A 23,765-nucleotide genomic window follows, 5' to 3' on the forward strand; every position below is an offset into this window, starting at 1 on the left:
TCCGCAACAAAACCTTTTTACAGATAAATACCACGTGAACACTATAGTTCAGGGGAAGGTTGAGAATAGATGGAAAGTAAATTTAGGGGATCATAAGTTTAGCCTCTTAACAAGAACAACTGACATTTGTTTTTGTAACATGAATATCAAAGTGAAAGAATGATCTGTCAAGCTAACAGATTTATGTGTATGTGCCTTCTTTGGGGAGTAAACGATGTATTTCGAAACTGGCGGGTTTGTCTTTATTTGGAGAGACGTAATGTTACAAGGACACCAGAAATATATGCAGGCAGCACACAAAAAATTCAAACAATAGAGACACAACAATGCTGCTAATTACTCATTAGTCCATAGTAAGGAATTCAAATATTAAGGTGAATATCTAAGTCAAAGGGGTAATTTTGGGCAATAGTGCATTTTTAACTGCATTCATCAATTCAGCACGTCAGAATACAAACCATAATACTGAAAATAATACAGTGCAGGTCTGAAAGAATGTAATTACAACAAGAGTATGATTCACAAGCAGTCTGTATGGATGTGGCCTCCGTGGGATCCAGGCTATTGTCTTCTAATGCAAATATGTGGGAACTGAAACTGAGAACTTTTAGTGAAGAGTCACAGTACTGTACTAAAAAGACATTGACATAGTGACTGAAGACCTTTTACAGATAACCGTGCCTTCCACGTCTGCTATCCTTTAATCTTTATAGTGATAATGTTTTACAGTCTAGGCATCAAAATACGGAAGCCCCCGCTAACCACTTCAGTACAAGCACAGTATAGTCAGCGTTGACTGATCCAGAAAACTACAGCTGCTTCTCTTTGTAATAACTAGCCAACCAATGGTTTTCCCTTTCAAGAGAGAAGAAATGATGACAGATACAACACAAACCATCTATGAGGATGTGAACACTGTTTAATTCAGTATTCACATAATGGTTACTGCTCACTTTATTTAAAAACCAAAAACAGGTACACATTTAAATGTTATTTCAGGTTAGTGGGGTATTATTCATATCTACTGTTGTGAACATACAAAAACAATTGATTGAAAAACATGGTAAAAGTAAAATAAATCATACAAAACCATAGTTAAAGTAACACGTTCTCAAGCACATCAATCCTAGTTTCTGTCAGCACTGACTGAATGTTTAATGGGACTTGACAAAAGAACTGCGGTACACTATGCAAAGACATAAAACATTACAAATAGCTTGAAGGGAGAATATTTAGTTGGCATGGTGTGTGGTTGAGAAACACAGCTTCAGTGTGTAAGGGTAAGGCCCACCTGTAAGAGATATGACACAAAAAATGTACATTATAAACATAAAAAGTAAAAGACATTATGTAGGCTGTAAAATGTACAGTCTATTGTAACAACTACATGGCCAGCCTTTAAAACTCCATTGGTATGTTAATGTAGAAAGAGGAGTACTTACTAGGGTTTTTCATCTGGTAATGGTTCATCATAGCTAGGGCTTCCATGGCATCATTGATGGATTCCCACTCCAGCAGGCCAGATGAACTTCGCTCACCTTTTATGCAACACACAAGACAACTGATTAGTTTACCATAACAGATATTACTCAACTGTGTGTTAATGCATTGAGCTAAACAGAGATTTGTGTAGGTTTTAAGATCACTTACTAATATAGCTGAAAAAGCCACCTAGAAGCTGCAGCATTACCAAACAACAATACCTACATACAATTTACAATATATAATCCAAAACCAGCTGGAATGTGTGTAATGCAATTTTAACTCAAATTCAAGTTTGTTTTTTTTCTAACCTTGCTTTGGCATTCATCTGGTAAAAACAGTAAAGAATATTTATGCTGCTAAAATTCACCTACATTCCAGTTTTATACACATGAGAACTTAATTTGTATCCCATTTTCATATGATCTGGTTAGCAAATAACACCTTGCATTTAGAAGAAGGGCTGGGGTTTGTTTGTTTGCTTGTCATGCAGAGCAGTTTGAAGGCAAATGCAATGCTTTGTTGGCAGTTGGCATCGTGTTGCATGTAAACTGGGAACTGTAAGGTGTACATACAGATGCATACAGACTGTGCCAGGGTAAAACTAGCTAAACAATTATCCCAATCTCTGTACTGTAAGTGTGTAGAAATGTTTTTCACTTTTTGTATTTTTACACACATCTGCCTACCCATTTATTACTTCCTTTTTTTTTCTTAAATCTAGGAGAACAGATGATAAAAATCAAACTACACTTAAACAAAACCTGTTTATACTATTGGTCAGGCTGTACTCACTCTTTCCAGTGAAAAGTTTCACACTTGTTGGGCTCTTAATTCCAAGTTCATGACAGACCTTGAAGGAAAGACCAGTTTCAGTCAAAATTTGAGAAGGTGGCTTGTGGAAAATCTACCTTTCACAGATAGAACCCTTGAGGCTTTCTTTACCTGGTTGAAGATCTCTGCGGATATGTCAGGCTGTGCGTTAAAGAAGTGGAGGACGTTGCTGGGGTGCTGGATTCGGTTTTTGGCTGCCTGCTCTGGTGAGGTGAAGCGGTTGTTGCGGGATCCATGGAAATCTTTGAAGCTGCTTGTGTTGTCCTCTAACTGGTAACACTGTCCTGGCACAATAGCTTGCTGCTTGGACACACTACCAAGGAAAGTAAGCCAGAGATCACGCATCTGTATATCTAGCTCTGCACTCTGCATCTTAGCTGTTTTTGACTTTTTTTTTTCTTTTTCTTTTTTATAGCCTGTGCTAACATTTTCTAATGGCTTGGACAGCTCTTCTTACCAAACATTGAGTTTCTGTCCAAAAAGGAAGTTATTGTTGAGGTGAGTGATGGCCCTGTCCACAGAGTAGCAGTCCCCCATCTCCACCATTGCTGCCCCTGGCTTACTTTTCATGAACTTAACCTGAAGAAGAAAAGCATTCAACAATACAGCCATCAATATTTGGTGTGTAATAGCAACGTGATGAGTAATGCTTCAAGGAGTGTTTGGATAGCTTCATTTTACTCACCCTCTCTACATTGCCATAGAGGCAGAATATGTTGAAGACCTTGTCAGCATTGATCTTGGAGGGCTCAAGGCCATATACCATAAGAACTGGGGAGTCAGCGTGAGGACCATACTCGGGTGGTGGTGGTCCATATCCAGGGCCATAGCGCTGGCTACCCCGACCACGCCCACCCATCCCTGGTCCCATGCGGTGGGGAGGAGGGGGACCGTAGCTGTCGTCATTGTAGCCATGATAACCTCCTTGGGGGCCACCTTAGAGAGAAGAAGGAGAAAAAAAAAACATTGGAGGTATAGATACAGTATTGGAATATGATCCAATTTTGTTTATGTAATAACACCTTCTTTGTTGTATATTTACCATAATCAGGTGGGTGGTCTCCAAGAAGAGCAGGCTGCCTCTGGCGTTTGTTGGAATTGGCATTGGGATCTAAAACGGTAAAATAAAAGTTGCCTATCAAACAGTTAAATTACACAAGCTACTATGTTCTAAGAGGCAAGGCTGTGACTGACATGCAATAGAGGGTCCTGACATCTTAAGTGTTTTAAAAAAAAAAAAGTCTGCAGGCTCTATTTCACTAATTTAATATGTGACATAATGGAGATTTTTAACAGTGATTTTGAAAGATAGCTTTCAAGCTTTTTTTTTTTTAAAGACCTCCTATATCTGCCATCCTTGTACAAACACACACACACACACCTTGTGAATTGTTCCAATTGCCTTCACCATCAGCATCTGTGCAGGTACACATATACACACACACCAAATAAAAATTAACATTAAAAAATTATAAATTTGGCACCACTATTAATACATTTCTTCATATCCTAGAAAACTGTATGAAACAGAAACATTCAAAAGGAAGATCAGAGGACTAAAATATGTATCAGTGCTAATAGCAGCAGCTGCATTTTATGCATTTTTTATTGGAAACTATGACAACTAAACAGTTTATACAAACCAGGATAAGACACAGGTATAAAATCAGAAGTGAAAAGACATCAAGCATTCAGACTAGATTACACTGTTAAAGAGAAAAATTAAAGCAGGATTCTAGACTTAGAATCATTGTCTTAAATTCATCTAGAAAACAGTCCATTTTGTTATAAAACGTTTTCCCACAAGCTCCATGTAACAAAACCCAGGGTGAACACTTTGCATCAGCGTCCACTCATTTTTGTAGGGGCCCTTTATGAAATTTAGCAGATCAGCAATTTACTCTTAGCAATTAATTGTGAAAACAGCATTCAGTGTTCTCATTTAACATTGGGTAATAAATAAAATAAATATTTGATTCTGGTAAGGAACATTTTGTACACACTTTATTGTTGACTATAATCAGCAGTTAAAGTTAAAATAAGGCTATTAGTTTTCAGTCTGACCTATAGGTAGTGAGGCTTTTCTCCCTCATGTCTATCAGCACTTGATGTTTGTGAAAAGTCTGAATTCTCCATCTACACTGATTTTTGAAGCGCATCAATAAGTATGAGATCACTGAAAGAAAATCTGCTGTACCCTTAAATGTTTGTTACGATGCATCTGATGCAACATCTCAGCTTGAACCACCTTTGGAAGATGCACCCATGCCATAATCAAGATAACCACATTACGGATTAATGTAGTGTCAAGGACAGATTTGCCCTACCATAATGTTAACTCCAGAAGGATAATTACCAAAATATTTGTCTGCAGAATATTTAGGATGTGCATTGACAACAGTTACACATTTGTTGCTATGACCAGTGGAAGACTGTGTATTAACTGTCATGAACTGCACTGAGACAGGTGTTGAGTTAATCATAGAAAATCAGTGTCTGCTTATAATTTGCTTTGCTAATTTAATGTGTAACTAAAAAAAACCAAGAGGCAATACAAGTAAGGTGTATATTGGGACTAGTCACCATATGGGGACTTTAATTACAAGCACAACTTCCACAAACAAATTCCGCATAGGATTTTGTATTAAACATAAAATTTGATACAACAAATTCTAAAATTTTTGTTCGACACTAGGTGAACAGAAATAAAACCCTTAATTTATCTTAGTTCCAATATACCCTCATTTGAGCAAACAAAACCTTCTGTGGTCACAGTAGGTCACTAAAATTGGTCACCACCAGGTATGACAAAAACTTAAAGTACTAAAACCAAAATCCACATCTGTGAAATAAAAGCCAAACTTTATAACTATTGGAATATCCATATTAGCTGCTGCTGCTGCTGCTACTGCTACTACTGCTCTAAGAAGTAAAGTCCATGTACAGCTTTCCAAACACACCCTAACAGGAATAAGTTTGACCTAGAAATCAAAGTTAATAATAATCCGCCACTGACAGGCCCTACTCATTCCCCTGATACTAAGGTGCTTGGTAACCTAACACATAGTAGTTTTATCAGACAGCCATATACGTAACACATTCTTAGAATATTGTAATTATAATTTTGAATAGGAAGTTGCCAAAAGAGTTCTGAACTTTTTGATTACATTACTGACATCTGTTGTTTGCTAGTGTTACAATGGGCCCAATACTATGATATTGCAGTATTAAGATCAAAAATTTAAGACAAGAAGAAGAAGTTGGTTTAGTGTCACAATAACTTTCAACTTTTAACCATAAAGTCAGATTATTCATTCATTTCTTTCAAGTACTTACAGCACCACACATGGAGCATGGGACACAGTGGGCAGGTAGGGGGCAGTCTTCAGCAAGGATGCTACCCGCCAACCTCTGACTCCAGCCTCAACTCATTCTCCCTCTTCAGTCTGTACTTTCTTCTTTCCTTCCTTGCATCCCCACCACCAGAGAGAAAAGTACATCCACAGGTCCATGCTTGGTTTTGACTTGATGCCAGTTTGTTTTGAAAGTTGCAATTAGAGGCTCATTTCCAGCTTACCGTGCTCTGACCACAAAGCAGGACATTTGCACCATTTGAGAGTGGGCTGTCAGTCCACAGACACACTGAGCCAAACCTGCATCACACGGGAGGCGTTAAAGGCATCACTATGGGCCAGTGCAAAAAAAGGGTAAATGAAATAACGCAGATACAACACAAGAACAGCACAGAGAGAAGGAGGGAAATGGGGAGGAAGGCACAGGGAAAAAAACAGAACACCTGAGTCCATAAATGTAGAAAGCTTTGGGAAAAGATTTTTAATCTGTTTGCCTCTGTGCTTATATGCTTGATAGGTGTTTGATGCTTGTGTCTTCATAGGCACCCCTGTGGATATTTCTTCTCATGTAAAAATGGGCGTTCACATGATGCTCACTTATTTGGTTTAATAGCTTTCAGCCACTTGCAAAGTGAAAAGGCATCTAGTGCTTGACAATAAGTCATCTGGAATATTTGCGTGATGATGTGCTGTCATGGCGGTTCAGTTCTGTGTGTTGCCGTGGATATTCAGCTCGTTGTGTTGTCATGTTGTGTTCGGCACAGGACAGTAGAGACGAGCAGTATTAGCATCTGAGAAAGAAAAGGGCCTCTTTTTTGTTTACTGCCCCAGTATGTGGTGTCATCTGTTCCCTGGTCGGGCTGAGTGTGTCTGAAAACTCCTCTGTTGCTCCCTGTGGTTGTGTTATGGCAGGCACATCCCAAAGGCTAGGAGGCTTGGCCGCAACGACCACACACCTGACTCCCGCCCTCATCATCAATGTGTTGTGTCAAAAGTGGTGACTCCTCGGGGCTCTGCAGATGTGCTGTACTGGTAAAGAGGTGGTGGTAGATGATTATCAATCTATCATCAGTCTGTGGTGGATATGCGAGGTGTCTGTTCGCGTGGCCTTGGAGTATTTCTGTCCCTCAAACTGAAATGGTGGCTACTGCCCTCCACCAAAAATAAATGGATTCCCATGTCAGGTGGTGGAGATAGGGGTGATGATGGACTTGGAATAAGGAAGTACTGAGTTGAGGTTGTGTTCCGGTGTTTGTTGCCCCACTGTGTCCGATGTATGCCACAGAGCTGATTTACATTAGTTGTGGCTGTGGGTGCTGTTATACTGTAGCTGTAGAAGCCACTGCATCTTTGTCTGCTTAGAGGTTGAGGTAGGCCTGTATGAGTTTGCACAGTGAGGACACAAGGAGTACCTCTGGTTCATAAGGCAGCGCAAACTAGAATATCAAGAAATATCTTGAGAGGACAAAATGTCAAACACTTGTATGAAGCTTGCAATGTACATGTTTTCGTACTGGTTGTGTACAAGAAAAACAATTACATCTTTTACAGTGTCTGGCGAAAAAAAGAAAAAAAAATTTCCACCGCACAGCTACACTAGCGTAAAGTATATGTATGTATATAGGTTTAAAACAGCAGCAAAATTCTATTGCTGACCACACAGAATCTAATTACTATTATGAACTGTAATATCATCTTCTCCATCAGGCTTGTAGCACATTACATTTTAGTGAATGTAGTTTTTCAAGCTACCCTGAAATCTGATTACAGGCAACAGCTGGCCTACTCGCATTTAGCATTATCCTGTATATAAACCTGTATTTTGGTCATAAAAACAGCAGAGAAGAATTTCTGTCACCACAATGTTCCTCTCCTGGAGTTTTCAGGAATGTAATGACTTTGATTTTTAAACATGCTTTAGCATTATATCAAGAAAACACATATCCAATAATTAATTAAATAAACCCTACCTTTAATTTAAAAAAAAAAAAAAAAAAAAATTCCACTTTATCTGGTCTTCTTCAAAGTTCATAAGCGAGTCTCAAAACAACACAAAATCAATAAAACTACTGATTTAAAAGCTTAACAATGTGGATAATATTAAGTGTGTTTGTAATATATATTTCACATTAAAGGTCCCATGAAATGCAGAATGTTCCTGTGCCCCGAATATTTGGTTCCATCATCGGTTGTTACAGGGTTTTCCTGAGGTTTCTGGAGGGCTTAGACGCTGTGGTGGCTTTATGGGTGTTTGGTCGGGGTGTTTTGCCATTACGCATTGTAAAAATATGCATTTTCACAACATAATGTCATACTGTTCACAGTACACTCAGACATTAGCAACAAGAAAGCAAAACAAATATGCTCACTGATGAAATGAGCGCTTTATTCTGAAGTAATCTTTCACATTTTGAGCGCCTCACAAAATAAGATTTTTTTTTCTCCGTTGGACGTTTGTTGACAGTTCGCTTTGCTAATGGCCACAACTCAGCTGAGTTACTGTTGCAAGTCAATTCCTTTTTCACTCTCATTCCTCTCACATAATTATTTTCTCTAAGAGTTAAAATTTTTCAGACTGGGCTCATCATCTGTGACAGATTCAATTCTTGGCTGTTTTCCCCCTGGTTTACTTCTGCAACAAAGACATAGGAAGACACTAAGTACTAATTTCACTCGTCATGATTTTATTTCCTCTGTGGCAGGACAACATGTTACACCAGCCTTCAGAAACTCCTGCAGGTTAAACTGGGCCAACAAAACACTTTCAGAGTTGACCAACTCAACTGCACCTAAAGTCCAATATGGGATCTTTTCACATCAGACTAGTAGAGAACTCTCAGCATAGTTTTTTCCTTTCATTCGATTTAGGTGCTGCGCTCAAGTCTTATAATGGTAGATAAAACTGTTATATGTAGAAAATACCAAAACACGCATTTAACCCATTTTTATACAAAACCACACCCTTTTCCTTACTGCTAATTATTTTTTTTAATAACTCATCATGAACTTGAGCATTTGCAGAATCATCCATCCATTAAAAATGTTTTCATAGACTGAGATACCATCCAACATCAGCAGTAATGCTAACACCGAGCACCACAGTTGAGTGTTGAATCCCTGACAACACAATGACAACACACTGACGGTGTTCATTCTGCTGTTTATGCTTCACCTACCCTCAAACCTAGGCCCTCCAATTGTTAGTCCAACCTTCATGCCCTAAATACATGTACAATCAAAGCCTGGGAAACATTTCAGATCTCAGGAATCATTTCATGGGACCTTTAACCAGAGGCGTGCGTAGAAGTCTCTTAAGTCAACTCTGCTGGCTAGTGCAATGTCTAATTTAAGCTATGATAAAATCTCCACTATGTTTGAAAGAATGCTAACAGGTGTGATAGTATCTAGTATTTACTGGATTAGAGTAGGCAGGGATGTGAGGTTGTGCAGCTGTGGCATGCTCTATAGGGAATGTGAACCTATGTGAAGAATGGTGCACCTGCATATGCTACCGTGGCGGGTGTGTTGGGCTTTTCACATGCATGAGCCTGTAATGGAGGTTGGCTGACCTTGAGGTTGCTCCTCATGCCCTTACTTTGTGCCTGCTGTGTGGCGAGAAAATGCATGAAGACTGTGAAGGCATCACAGGAATACTGCCTATGAATGCTGAGTTGAGCAGCATGGTGAATGTTGAAGAAACCATTCATCTGTGATCAAAGGCAATACCCCTGGAGGCAGAGAACCCTAACCATCCAATACAGTGGCATGAGAGGAAAAGAGGAAGAAAAATGGAGGAAGGAAGGGTTGGGGACTGCATGTTACCTTGGCCACTCAGGTTAGGGTTTGTGTAGTCCCACGTGTCTTGGTCGTTCTTGAAGACATTAAGGCGTGCTGGCTGTGGACAGGATTGCATTACAAAAAAATAAATAAATAAATTTTACAAAAATAATCAAAACTAGTTTCCTCTCACTAACATCTGATTTTAATTCTCCAGGTACAAAGGTTCTTTAGATATTGTCATACACTCACCTTGGCATATTCGATCTTTAAAGTGCAACAGCCAGAATAGATGTCTGCCCCATTCAGAGAGGCTTTAGCCCTCTGGGCACTTTGGACCGAATCAAATGTGGCAGCAATGAGTTAAGGGGAGGTCTGATTATAAGGTCCAAGTATATTTAAACATCAACTTGTTATGTAATCATAGTGTGTACAAATGTAGTGGAACATGGCCAATTAAAAAGTACTTCTTAAAAAGGATATTCAACCATGGCCTGAACACCATTCTTTCTGAAGATGACAATCCTCTGTACAGGACCACAGTTGTTACAAATGGTGTAGAGCACATCCTGTAGAAGCACACAGATACATTTATAGAGTACTACTGATGTCAGGACTCTTAATACAACAGCAGACATATCACATTTAAAAATTTCACACGACCAAACACTAAAATATACTGCTTGGCTGGACTGTTACCCAAATTCAAACTGCTAGAATTTTGTCATTTCGATAAAAATAATTCCATAATATCAAGGTAGAAAGGAAATTCAGTGTAGCTGTGAAATGAATATTTTATGGAAAAAAAACAAAAACAAAAAAACAAAACAAAACACTGATGCAGACTAAGAAATTCATATAAGTATTGTGATTCTTATTTTCTAATATTCTTATCTTCTAACATCAAGCTCTCTCTTGATCGTTGATGAGGAAACATGTACGCCTACACCCTACAGAGTATTCTTGACATGCTGTGCAGTCCTAAAGGGCATTTTTTTTTTTTTTGGATCGTCATTATTATCTTTCCTCCTCATATTTACAGACAACTCCAACTCAATCTAAATGGCAGCTCTCAACTCTCAGTCAATTCGGAGCTGCATGAGTTCTTTTTGTGTGCATGAACTGACAAAACAACACACAGTTACCCAAAAACATTCAGTAGCAAAGTCTCCGGTTACTTTTGAACCCCTAAAATTTGAGCACTATGTGTTTAATGGGCTATATCACTCACGCAATTCTTTATATATTGATGTAAACCTACTCAAATTAAAGCTGAGACTGGCACTTTAATGTAGTATCCATTATTTTATTTCAAACTGAATGTGCTGAAGCTTAGAGCCTGAAGTGTTATATACTGTTGTCTGTCCCTCTATCCATCTATCTAGACATCCATCCATCTATCTTTCTCTCTTAAAAAAAAACAAAACAAAAAAAAACACGTGCACACACACACACACACACACATTTCAGCCAAAACATAAAAACCAGTAACTAGTTTTAATGTTGTGGTTGATCTGTGTGCAACACGGATCTCTTCAAATAAAATAAAAAAAGGCAGCGGTTGGCCGCATTTTATTTTGGACTTAATAAGCTTTGCAGGACAAAGGTCAAGTATTTGTGAACACTTTGTATCCTATCACCTACAAACTAAACTTAGAGTAGCAGAGCACCGAAACCCAGCACTAACAAACAAGATCAGCTGACTAATTCTCACTGCAGTACTTTACAAAACTTCAATCAACTCTGGTTGGGCAGGAAAAAAACAACAACAACAAAAAACAGTCTGATTAATTTCAAACCCCAGTACGTGTTTTAGATAACAATGTACTTGGGTTTGGCACTAATACTGCAGCAGAAAGGCTGTTCTCCTCTGTTGGAGACATAACATTAACACCACAAGAGTGGAGCACTCCACTTTTTTTCCCTTTTCCCCAAGTTCTGTTTTTACAAAAATCATCATACAACATCAGTAAATTACACTTTCATTTCATTGTTTTCATACAGGTTAGTGCAGTAAACTTGAATAAATAACTCTCACACACCTTTTCTTCTTTTTTTCTGTTAGTCAGACAATGATCTTCATCAAGACAAGTTCATTTACTGTCAGTTATGGTTCATTTGCAGCTCAGTGGGTAAAGGATAGGAGTCAATGATGCACTGTGCACTGGAGTAAGAGCCAAAATATAGTGCCCCTCTTTCTTTTTGTTGAATCAATTTCTGAATCAAATTGTGGCACCATGCATCAAAATCAAATTGCGAGACTGCAAAAGAGCCCCACTTTTATTTATTTGTTACCATATTTGTATCACTATTCCTTACACTGAAATGCAGCTGGGGAAAAATGGACACCAATTACTATATTGGCACTAGTACCTTTAGCCAGACATCAGGAAAATAACACAATCAAATACCTTTGTTATTCATTAAGCCAGTTGCAATAATGGCTCATATCTAACATTGAAAATTAAGGCTTTATGTACTGTGACCTCATGAATGATTCTGCCTGAAGTTATCCTCATACAGTAATAGTAATATATCCATTTCATCACACAACTACATAAATTATGATGTGACTGTCACTGCACACAAGGCAAATTTTTATAATCACGTTACCGTGGTGATTGGATAGATGGGGTTTATGATCGTGAGCAGCAGCACATTGTTGACGCTCCGGGTGTCGTCTGAGTCTCCTGGCCGGGAGATCTTTTGGCTGGTGGAGTAATTGATGAAGGCAGGGTGGCCTGCAATGTACACCTGGTTCTCTGCAGCATACGTGACAGCATTGCAGGATCCATTCATGTCCTCAAACTCCACCAGGGCCTGGCGTTTCTTGGGCATCATAACCACATAACTGTAAATAAATATTTCAACAAGAAAATTACAGGACCTATAGGCTGTGTCACTGAACCATGTTTCATTAAGAAAAGCATCAGTCAAATAAATGTGTAACTTCATTGGCAACTTGGCTAAACTTGCAATTCAGCTGAGTTTGCCGACAACTAACAAAATTTACACCAGCATTAAGGGATATTTTTCAAAAATAATACTGAAACAAGGAATTCCCAATAATATTAAGGAGTTAACAAGAATTCACATTTGCAGCTCTACACCTTTTTTAGCTCATTGATTAGGCATGGAGTTTCACTGCACTCACCAAGTCCCCATGTAAAATAAGGGGCAGTTGTTTCCAACAAAAAAGCTCAGATAAGCCTTGTGTATGCTACGTGCCCAGCATGGAACAGCACAGATAAGTCAAACAGTGGCTGGTGAAAGATAAAGCTTCTGGCAGACGAAACAACACGATAGTTTCCAAAGGATTTTGAGAACTAACCCAGAACAAGCAAGTAAATATTGCATTCCAGCAGTGCTCTTTCATCGCAGAATGTGCTAACTATTTTCTCAAATAACCGCCATAGTCATAACAGCTTGATGGGATGACCGTGAGTCGGGATGGTGCTGTCTGTGAGTGCTTTTATGAGGTTAGTATGAATGTTCACACAACAGGGGCCATGAAACCGGCAGCATGAGAATCACACCACTGAAGACTACAGTGAATACTGTCAGCACGTTAGACATACAGGGTCTTAGGTGATCTGATATTACCTGATGGCCCCAAACTCCTGCAGGGCCTCCACCAGGTCAGCCTCCATTATACCGTCCACCAAGCCCCTGATGTGCACCACCGGGGAGGGCAGCGGCTTATGAGGGTCATCGTAACTCTCCTGAAAATTAAACATAACATGATGCTTGTGGGATCTTAAAATCCTTCCACCGCTGGTGTAAAAGCCATGGTGCAGCAGACCGCTAGAGATAAGTAAATAGTAGCCCCAGTCAGTGAGTCTTATGAAATATATTTGTGTTGAAGATTAGTGCTAGTAACTAACGTCATAAACGTTAAGGTTAAACGGTTACCTGAAAAAATACAACGAATTCTTTGTTAAATTACAAGTTTTCTATCCGTATACAAAAAGGCTGCAGGGTATCGGTAGCTATTTAATTAGACAATTAAATAAACTACGTTACCGTTTTTTATGCATTTCTATCTAAACACGACCAAACTCGCGTTAACGAGAACTGGTTTGCTGCGGTTAACTAACCTAGCTAGTTAGCTTCTTCATTTTAGCTAGCGGCGAGATAAGCACTGCTTTGTCAACCTACATTCCTTTAAAAAAAAAATCAAAACCTAGCACATTTCAACACAATAAAGCACTAACTATGACCGTACGAAGGAACCCTCACCGTTGTCATTCCTCCGTCCTCAGTTTTCTGTCTTTTCGTCGCTCTGCCACCTTCTCCGTAGTAACGGCCCGCAGCAGCAGCCATGTTGTCCTGTCTGCCGGGCTACTGCTGCATTCATGATGTGTCGGGAAAAATGGAATACTATTTGACAGCTGAAAGCAACGCCTCGGGTTTTCTTTTTTTTTTTTTTTTGTCCATAATTAGGTGTGTGAAGCTGTAAAGACGTCTTGATTTAACCTTTCTGGAGACTCCTGTTTTCCTAAAGCCACATTTTATTATGCAGATGGGACAAAGATTCAAATAATTATACATTTCTAAACACGAAGGCGTGTCATCCAGTAGTAATCAAACGTTGTGATCACAGCATGACTATTTGAACAACAGTTTACTTAAACGATTCTACTAAAACTGCGACCCGATAAACATTGTGACTTATTGAGACCAGAGTGTTCAGATGTTTTATTTTCAATGGTGGGCGATGAATGCAGTAGCAGGGCGTCACACGCTACACGCGTTATTACTGTTCGCTTTACCCTGTCAATCATTAAGATTATCGTTTCATATCGTAGAGGCGGTGAGGTTGAACCGGTGGCTAAACATTTTTAACAGTGCCAGCATCGTGAACTTGTAACAAACCTGTATCACTCATAAAAACACTGGCCTACTAACAGCCCTGCTTTCAATTGACTCACTGCTTCTCAACCACAACTCCAGGATTTTACATAATCTGGTACGATGTTTGCCAGTATGGTGGCATTACTTGGTGGTAATTCAGATATTTCCAGACCAGAAACTCAGTGAAGAAATATGTTGTGCGTGCAAAAGTTTACCCAAATAATTAAGTTTGCCCCTCTATTTGCAGGACAACTGCTTATTCACTCCTTTCCTTGTGTTCTTCATATTTTTAACGGACCATTTCAGCACTATGTCCCTCCCAAGTCCTTTAAAATGGTCTGGAGAAGAAAAAAGAAAAAAGAAAAAAAAAAAAGGTCCACCCACTGTTCAACTTGTGTAGCTGACCTGTGTATTAGACAAAAACCTAAAAACTGGTTACAGACAGGTTGGCTCATATTGATGGGATTGATCTGTGAGAAGTTTCAATCTGCTTTTATCCTTTTAAGAACCCGGGCGCCACTATGCACATGCTTTTTGGATTTGCAAACCTAAAATGTATCATGATGTCACTCGACATCATAGTAAATGAGGGTCAGCCCTCAGTTATTTCTTGAATTGAAATAAAGGTGTTATATTGTCTGTTGAACATGGATTTCAAAATTTAAGAGCATAATATTTATGTATTTACGTCAGTGTGCCCCAAATGTCATGTTTCTTTAGAAAAATCCAACTCAGGAACAATCAGTTAAAATTTCAATGTAATTGACAACAACTTACAATAAATTACAATATATATTTTTGATCATATCAGCTCAAATACATTCAATTATAAAGACATTTAAATTACACCATTGATAAATAAACAGATACGACTTCAGGGGTGAATGAATCATCACTTTCAAACAGTCACACTAAATGGCAGATACTAGGTACTTTTTTTCATTCCACAGCTTATTAGAAATTCATTGTCTGTGTAATTCTTTCTCTCAATAATGGGTCCATGTAGTGCATTTCTGATCATTACTATTATCAATATTCATAGTGACATCAACTTCAGTAGGTATAGTAATTACAATAAACATGTCTTGTGTCAGATTATAGAGAAACATTTAGGAGTGAGATATTTCACAACTTCTTATCTCCCAAACTGATTGTAACCAAAATGCGCTCAGTTTTTTATACCATGGCCACAGAAGATGGCTGGCAGGGTTCCACTCAAAATTGTACTGCAGGACAACTAAAACAGTTCCTGTCAACAGTTTAACTATTGTTCTAAATCTGTGCCCAAAAACTGGAGGTAGCCATAGCAACAGAACTTTTGATTTGTGTTGCGTTACCAATTAACTGTAACAGTTCGAACAGACTTAATTATGGTATATCATGCTTAGCTCCATATACACTGACAAAAAAAATTAAAAATGGATGACAGTTTGAACACAGCCACTTTTTGCCCGTGACAAGTGGCCATGGTATAAAGTGCTTCCTGATATACAAAAGCAACAGACTCCACTGCTATAATGCAAAGCAGAGTGGTGTTCAACCATGATTTTCAAATGTCAGAGCATCTTGTCGTGTATCATCACTTAACATTGCTCGTATCTGTAAAGAAGCTTTCATTGCTTTTCTTATTTAATTACTCGGTTAGAAAGTCTAATCTACAGATCCAGCTTTTATAAGCCTGAGGAGAAATAAGACCAAACTTGAATTCCAGGTTATGAACCATCAGGCATTGCCAGTGTCAAGCACATTCCAGTGTCTTCACAGAGTCCATGCTGACCATTTGCTCCCCTTTACCAAAAACAAATAACACTGCATGTTAATTAGACCACATAAGTGAAAATGATCTGTTCTGTCACAACCAGTTTTACTAACTGGAACTTTCCTGGGGTGGATGTGATCCACAGATTTGCATGTGCAGGTCTGTAATGTGTATACATTTTTTTATTAACCATGGCAGCAGTTGTCAAGTGGTGACAGGTCTTTTCAGTGCTAGTTACTCTAATGGTTCTGACCAGGTCAATGTCCTGGTGATGTGTGTGTTTGTGAGTGCGAGGTCCTTACTCTCCCAGCTGTGCTCTCTCAGAAGCCTTGTATATGGCAATAGGCCTCTAAGCTGGCGAAGAGGACGTAGAGAAACCACAGTCCAAAGAAAAGCAGTGAAGTGAGGACTTTGGGGATCCGTGGACCTCCCAGTTCGCCACCTATGGACGGTTTCCGGCGTAGCATCAACACTCCCATACTGAAGAAGGCAAAAATGGTGAAGAGTGTGACGGAGAAGGCCAGCGAGCCAGGGTCCACACGGAAGACCTTCCCTTTGACTTCCCAATATACAGCAGCCACAGACCAGGCCACTCCAATGCCCAAAAACACATTAACTGCATTGCTTCCTGTCACATTTCCCACACATGCATCTGCATACTGGTCCTGAGTGGCAGCCACTTTACTGGCAAAGGTATCTGCAACAAAAAGAATAAAGTTAGTGAAGTTTCAGTGCTTATTAGTATGTCCAAAACTTACCTTAACTGACTTAAACATTACCATACTGTGTGTTCCTCCCATTTTGGGGTATATACATTATATTGCATTTGTTTTAATAATAAAAACTGAGGTTCACTCGTAGAATCACTCACCAGGAAGTGAAGTCCCCAGTGCTACAAAGACCACTGCTGTGACAGCATCTCTCAGGCCTACAGTGCAGCCAAAATGGGAGGCTAGGTCCCCGATAATGGCCGTTAAGACACCAATGACAGAGATTGACACTATGAAGCATGCCCAGCCATTCCAGTACTCGGTTGGCGGAACACATGCAAACAAAATCTTCCAAAAAATGCACAATATGTGCATGAAATAGTCGAAGCAGTTTGGCATTCGCTGCTCTTGTCCCTCTTCTTCATCTCCATCACCTGTTTAAAGAATACACGGTGAAGATGAATCAAACTGAGCAACAAAAGGCATGTCATCAGCCACAAATGATGCAATCACACTTTGGGCAAATCAGCTTATAGTGTCATAATTAAGCTGTACACAAGAAAGGAGAATGTTGTAAGTAGGTGCAGTCATATAATCATGTGTTTATTTAGTAGGCAGAGTGCTTTATATGTCTCTTTAACTCTCACTCTCAGTTCTCAATTCCTGTGTTCTCACTTTACATCTTGAGCTTGTTTTGAAATGGGGCGTGGACTTTGCGCTCATAGGCTACCTAGCAAGTGACTGACAGGTCGAGGGGCATGGGCAGGTTGTGACATTTTAAGAATGCAGAATATGTTTTTCAATTAATCTATTAATCTAATATGGATAACCATTTTTATTATGCTTCCTCTTTGTTATGGCAGAATAAGAGGACTAGTTAAACATTTTTTAGAAATACACTTATTCACTTTTTTGCAATGAGTTAGATAAGTGTATCAATACCACTCTCAAATCTGTACAGTAAATTATATAAAGCTAAAGCCTGCAGTCAGGTAAATAAAACCACAACTTGTCATTTTTGCACTTAGGTTTTCTGGCTAAATTAAGCCAGGCAGCTACTGGAAACTAAGGGAATTTGTGTATTTTCCCGAAATGATTAACTATTCCTTTAAATTGGCAATGCACATGTTTTTTGTGAATGCCAAGCTAACTCAGCTTGCAACAATTTAGGAGAAATTATTTCTCTATTCACTGTTAGTAACATTAGCCATTTTGTGAAAATGAATCCTTTTCTTGGTCAGTCGGAGATATCTTCATCATTAACAAACTGACATGAATTGATAATGAATGATAACATTAAATTGTAAATGTTTATTTAACCATTCTGAGACTGATTACTGTCAAATCTGAAATTGAGTTAATGTAAAGCATGATGATAATTTAATTCAGTGAGCAAAAAACCCATCTGTAACTCCAAAAACACAGGGGTCAGATGCGCAATTTTTACAAGTTCTGGCAAAATTTGTAATATCAACCCACAGATAAAACTGAGAAAAATTATAATTGAAAAAAGACTCCAGAAATGTACTTTTATGCTAAAATTATACCTCTGATCAATAGTTTTAATGTCATTAATATTCTGCAAAGATTACTTGGTAAAAAACAAAACAAAACAAAAAAAAACACAAAACCATAAAAGTATTGCACAAAAAAACAAACATATAATAGCCACTGACCTGCACTGACTGTGACTGCTTCAATGAACTGCTCTCTCCACGAATGAGTGCCAATCACCACAGCCAGATTGGTGTCCTTTAGGAGTTTGTCCACAGTGTTCTGTTACAACACATTAAATAGGTCATTATGTAGGCAGAATTAATCATAGCTCATATAATTATGGATGTACACAGAACATATGGGTCCACATTTCCGTCATTTCACTTCAAACTCTCAAAAAGTTCACTGTAAGCTTTTTACATGAGCTAGTTGATGCAGACTAGGGCCAGTGTAATATCCAGAACAAAAATGGCAGATATGGACATGGCACATATTTATAATATACCCACAAAACCACTGCCTTCACTGTTCTGCTGCAGAATCTGAATTAAATCCAGAATTAACAGACCCTAACATTGCTCACACGTTGATACACATTGCCTCAACGCATCTCAAATCAAAATGCATGTAACACATGAGAAAAGCTGAGAATTTAGAAAAGGTAGATGTGAACGCACCGTATTTTTGTAATCACAAGAGTATGATGAGAGTTTAATGAGGAAATGAGAGGAGAAAAGTCTTATCTAATCAGTCCCATAAACACACAACATGCTGGAAGTAACTGTACCTGGTCTAGTACTCCATTGGGAGTCTGATGTGTGAGAGGGCACCAGGTGGTTAATGAACTATAACACATATACTTCAACTTTTCCACATTGTAACAACTCAAACCTCTGTTATGCTTTTATTTGTGAAAGCTTTTAAAGGAAATACCAGTCAAATTAAGAATTTACATATTGCATGTTAAGTCCTCTGACACTCCATTGTAAGCCTTTAAGCTCCATATGTTCATTCAGCTGTTCTCTTCATAAACCAATGAAGATAATAAAAAAGCTAGTATTTTCCAACAAACTTAAAATAAAATATACTTGTCTGTTTCTTGTATTCGATTATTTATTTTTACAAAGAACAAAGACTGGTTGGTTAACTAGCTAGTTTAATGCCTTCTGTCAGCCACCCACACACCTTAAACTCACAGGACTCCTCTATGATGACCTCTAGGCTGCTGTGCTCTCCTAGAATGGGTTTACCCATCTCAGAGATCCTCCTTGCCTCTTCCTCCTCGGGGGTGGGGTTTCCTGTCAGGAGAACACAGAAATTTAATTATCATGAGTGTAATTTATCATCTCATTTACAAAACACACACACCTCCTAAACCTCAACCAAGGGTACAGACCCAAATCTAAAGCATAAAGAAGAAAAAACATTCCACATTCTGCACACACTTTCAAAGTATAACATTTTTAAAGGTGCTGTGTGTAGCATCCATAATTTGATGTACTTCCTGTTGAAACAGGTTGTTGGGGTGGCAAGATGACTTTTTGTGCCTTGAGTTGAGTACCCCATGCAGCTTTTTTTTTCACAGATTGGGGTTTCTCATCGTCTTAAGCATGAACCCCATCTGTAACTCAAAGAATATGTTGGGGATGGTACACAGCCTAGGAGAAAGCACTGCCTGCGAGTTTCTGTTCAGGAAAAAAAGCCATAATCCCAGTAGGCCCTGACATACAGGGACGGATCATTTAAAACTGTAAACCAGTAGCAGTTTCTGCCCTGAATGGCGGTCTTGGCCTACCAACAGGGCCACTAAACAGCAGGCCCCGGCACTAATAGCAACCAGGCCCCACCCTCAGAATTTTCCCTGGCCCTGCCCCCATTGGCTGCACATCTTGCTCCCATTGGTGATTTGGTCCCCAGTCCCTGTGGTGGTCCTGGAAACCAGGGCCTTAGTCAACCTAAGAAAATCTTGGTCAACTGAAATTGTACCTACTCTTCAACCAATCGATTGGTTGCACTCTACCTGGTAGCTCCATTAGTCCAAATTAATTATAAATAAACATGAAAAGCTAGTATTTACAGCATAAATCATTTATCGCTTATTTTATACTGAAATGATAATAAAAGACTCAGAGCCAACCAGCGTGCACCTGCCCATATTCATATGATTTCTGAAAATAGAACTATATCAACTAGTGATCCCAGCACAAGAACTACTGAGGAATATGAACTCAAAGCCTCAAGTGTTAAACACAAAAGTTGAAGGAGCATTCTAACGCAGAGAAGTTAGCCCACCATTTTTAGATGATCTGTCATGTTGGTTGTTGAGCAGCGATATGCAGACTGCTGTTGGCAAAGTTTACACTCGACTTTTTGTTCACCTGTTTTAAGAAAAAAAGGCCACAATGACGACTTCTTTGAAATGGTGTTAGATAGGTTGGAGCTGACTCTGAGTAAATGCTCAGTAAACGTTAAATACATTAGACCTAGCAGTCTCCATTAGGTTGGGCGAGTTCAAAGTTGTGAAAATAGGGAGGGTTTTCAAAACACCCTATTTTTCACATGTAATCTGTCCCTCCCACTGCCACTGAAAATAACTAATTAATCCTGGAAGGCTACTGATGTAGTAACACCAGCGACTGTCCCACCAATGAGAATTTTGTCAGACGAGAGCATATCGACCAACCAATCCACCAGTCGACTGGGAGGCAACAGGCCTTGCCCCCAAACACCTAGCCATGGTCCACTATTATCCCTGCCCCAAGATGCAGCTTTACACCCCACCAGTATACCTGCCTCTATCATGGTCAGTAGGTCATGCTCCTAGAAACAATTAGGCCCAAACCTCAGTATTTGTCCCCGCCCTAACCTCAGTGATAGCACTGATCCAACCCCCCTATCACATTAAGCCCTGCAGACACAGACCACACCCCTAAAGGGGCACCAAGTCTTTGCCCCCAGTGCTGACAGCACATTAAGAAGCAAGCTTTCAGAGTTTCTGACAATGGCAAGTAGAGGAAGTAATGAAAGACTGAAACCGTGTTTATGCTCTTCACTAAAACAAATACAAGCACAATGCCAGGGAAAATAAAAGGAAAGTAGAAAAATCCTTTTTGAAAACAGGAAGCAATGGGCAAGAGACCCACTGATCTGAAGGAAGCAAAGGGGTTTTTATGGGTGTTTTGACACCCTAGCTCTATTGCTGATAGTGTGCAATTTCACAATAACATATTGATATCTAAAAATGCTGCACATTGCACCTTTAACACCCAAACTTTACCTTGGTTTAGCAGCAATGCTGTGAAGAAAGACAGACAATGATTCAATACCATACAATAGCACTATTTCCAGGGCGTTACACATTAGAGTGGCTTGACAGAATCTAAAATGCAACAGGACTCTATAAATTTAGTTTGGCATTCACAGCACACCCACACTGTTAGCTTTCGTTTCCACTTTTACAGTACCTAATGAAATAAACTACTGTTCATTACAAACTGATATTATAGATTCTTTTGACCTCCACTAACAAGCACAGTATATCCAGTTCCTCAAACCATCCTACAGACACACTGAGGTTACAGGGAACACGAAACTAGAGGATACTAAAGTCATAATTGGCATCAGCTCTGTGCTACACTGAAACAGAGAGAGCAGTGAATGGCAGCTTGTAATCTTCAGTTACTGGCTCTGACGCAGGTGCCCAGCATTCAGCCTCCTGTGCTGCTGTTGTTATTGTTTTGATACATGAGCTGGGATATTGCTACTGTCTACTTGCTGTGTATTTTTTTATGTTAACATAAATGGGAAATAAAAACTATTCATCATCGTCTCATACTGAATTACTTTATTGCCATAATCAAGAAAACACAAGTCAATAAGACACCAATGACATAATAAAAAATGCTTACACACTCACCAGAGAGTCCTCGCTTCAGCCATTTGGGGTCTTCAAGCACAATGAAGAAGTTTTCCTGCTTCTCATATTCTTCCACATTTATGATGCGCACTTGTAAGGTCTGACTGGGAACATGCAAGCATATGCAATCCCACAGGTGCACGCACACACACACACACACACACACACACACACACACACACACACACACAAAGAGAGTCGGAGGACATTACATTGACTTACATTCATTTCCTGGACACTTACTTTGACCATAACCATAACTACGACTTGCCTACCCTTAACCCTTACCATAACCATAACCTAATCTTACCCTAACTTTAAAACATGTCTTCACCTTAAAATTGAATGATTTACGTTATGTGGTCTTGCTTTTTGTCCTCATATGGAAGACAATTCTGTGACTGTATAAACAGATTTAGGTCTTCACAACATGAGTAATACCTGAACCACACGCAAACACAGACGTTGTTATTTCCATAACAAAAGAATTAAGTACTATTAAACTCCATGAACGATTAGGTGCATAAAAACACAAGACCTCCACATCTTTTCATCCACCATCTAAATCACATCACAAATTGAAGTGACCTAAATAATTAATCACAATGGGCCTGTAAATAATTCAGGCCTAAACAGTGTGTGCTCTTGCGCCTCAGTTTGCCAAAGAAACAGTGCTAAACTAAATGACGTGTAACACAGCCTGGATAGCCCCTTTAATCAATGTCTGCATAGTTAATTTGTGGAATACCTTGAGGACTTGCTGAGAACTGAGTAGTAGAGTATACAGATAAACACTACGTAAGGGTTGCAGCAGAAAAAAAGAAATTAAATAAGGCTAACCACACCTACGTATCCCCATTAACTATGATCTACCAATTGTTATAGTATTTACTGTGTGGCAACTCTTGATGGGCCGTGTTACATAACAGAGTCTTTCACTAAGTGTACAATTAGTCCATGTGCAAACACAACTTATATAACCTGAAAATTTAATGGGAAAAGGATGTGTCAGTTTACATGGGGTGACTGGAGGTTCCCACACCTGATCAGGGACGGGATTATCCTTGGGTGTCAGGTCCGCAGGAAATTCTGTCTAAAAGGACCTCCTCCACCTGGAGTGGGTGGCTCATAACCCACAGTAATCTTTCATTGAGGTTGAGGTGCCATTTTTCTTAAAGCACTAATGAGCCAAAGTAAAATAAACATAAAAGAACTGAGGCTGCTGTGTTTTAAAACTAGTGATTTTAAAAAGGGGACAGCAGTCTTTTTGATCACCATACCATACTTCAGTTTTGTCTATTATTTAGCTCCTATTGAGTTTGCTGAATGAGAAAATGTAGAAAGATGACTTTGCTAAAGACCTACATGCATTGCAGTTACAGTTTCATTCAAAATTTCATCAGCCTTCAAAATCTTCTCTGTTTTAAAGGAGTCTCACGACATTCAATATTTTTCCTGTTATCAGCCATAAAGGACCAAAACCAACAATGAACTGATACTACAAACAAATATTGTTGTAGTAGGACCAAAAACAATTGACCCTTCGTTAAGTCCTGCCCCTTGAGTATGCAGACTGGCCAATC

The 23,765-nt window shown here is 39.1% G+C and overlaps 2 protein-coding genes across 11 annotated transcripts in view; both read right to left on the minus strand.

Annotated features, from left to right (window-relative positions):
• Window positions 1–899: 899 nt before the first annotated feature.
• hnrnpl (heterogeneous nuclear ribonucleoprotein L) lies at window positions 900–13,808 on the minus strand. 2 transcript variants are annotated; one of them, XM_040150262.1, is made up of 14 exons: window positions 13,686–13,808; window positions 13,050–13,168; window positions 12,060–12,297; window positions 9,930–10,015; window positions 9,699–9,795; window positions 9,492–9,564; window positions 3,698–3,733; window positions 3,359–3,427; window positions 3,002–3,252; window positions 2,774–2,895; window positions 2,428–2,629; window positions 2,278–2,335; window positions 1,443–1,538; window positions 900–1,291 (listed from the first exon to the last, which is right to left on the minus strand). In XM_040150262.1, exons 1-14 carry the CDS (start codon window positions 13,767–13,769, stop codon window positions 1,233–1,235), a joined length of 1,590 nt encoding a protein of 529 aa, XP_040006196.1. In that variant the 5' UTR covers window positions 13,770–13,808; the 3' UTR covers window positions 900–1,232. The 2 variants fall into 2 exon arrangements, with proteins under 2 accessions (XP_040006196.1, XP_040006197.1); XM_040150263.1 differs by lacking the exon at window positions 3,698–3,733.
• A 2,507-nt stretch (window positions 13,809–16,315) lies between these two features.
• slc8a2a (solute carrier family 8 member 2a) overlaps window positions 16,316–23,765 on the minus strand; it is a 12,948-nt gene continuing 5,498 nt past the window's right edge. Inside the window, exons 7-13 of one of the 9 annotated variants that reach the window (XM_040150499.1) lie at window positions 22,183–22,286; window positions 21,517–21,561; window positions 19,838–19,869; window positions 19,452–19,547; window positions 18,446–18,545; window positions 16,931–17,203; window positions 16,316–16,756 (exon numbers count right to left, since the gene is read on the minus strand). In XM_040150499.1, the coding sequence (XP_040006433.1) occupies window positions 16,380–16,756; window positions 16,931–17,203; window positions 18,446–18,545; window positions 19,452–19,547; window positions 19,838–19,869; window positions 21,517–21,561; window positions 22,183–22,286 (1,027 nt within the window). In that variant the 3' untranslated portion in view covers window positions 16,316–16,379. Of the gene's footprint in view, window positions 16,757–16,930; window positions 17,204–18,445; window positions 18,546–19,451; window positions 19,565–19,837; window positions 19,870–20,048; window positions 20,073–21,516; window positions 21,562–21,909; window positions 21,952–22,010; window positions 22,027–22,170; window positions 22,287–23,765 lie in introns of all 9 variants that reach the window. The other 8 variants (XM_040150494.1, XM_040150496.1, XM_040150501.1 and 5 more) reach the window with 8 other exon arrangements.

Source organism: Xiphias gladius, chromosome 17 (assembly GCF_016859285.1).
Source record: "Xiphias gladius isolate SHS-SW01 ecotype Sanya breed wild chromosome 17, ASM1685928v1, whole genome shotgun sequence".
Classification (NCBI taxonomy): Eukaryota; Metazoa; Chordata; class Actinopteri; order Istiophoriformes; family Xiphiidae; genus Xiphias; species Xiphias gladius.

What these genes read in the sequence shown, in the direction of transcription:
- hnrnpl (XM_040150262.1), bottom strand. Translation starts at nt 13,769, where the DNA reads ATGGCTGCTGCTGCGGGCCGTTACTACGGAGAAGGTGGCAGAGCGACG. An exon ending in CAATTGGAACAATTCACAAG is followed by an intron (nt 3,428 to 3,697) that starts GTGTGTGTGTGT and finishes TTACCGTTTTAG; the next exon opens with ATCCCAATGCCAATTCCAAC. An exon ending in AGACCACCCACCTGATTATG is followed by an intron (nt 3,253 to 3,358) that starts GTAAATATACAA and finishes CTTCTCTCTAAG; the next exon opens with GTGGCCCCCAAGGAGGTTAT.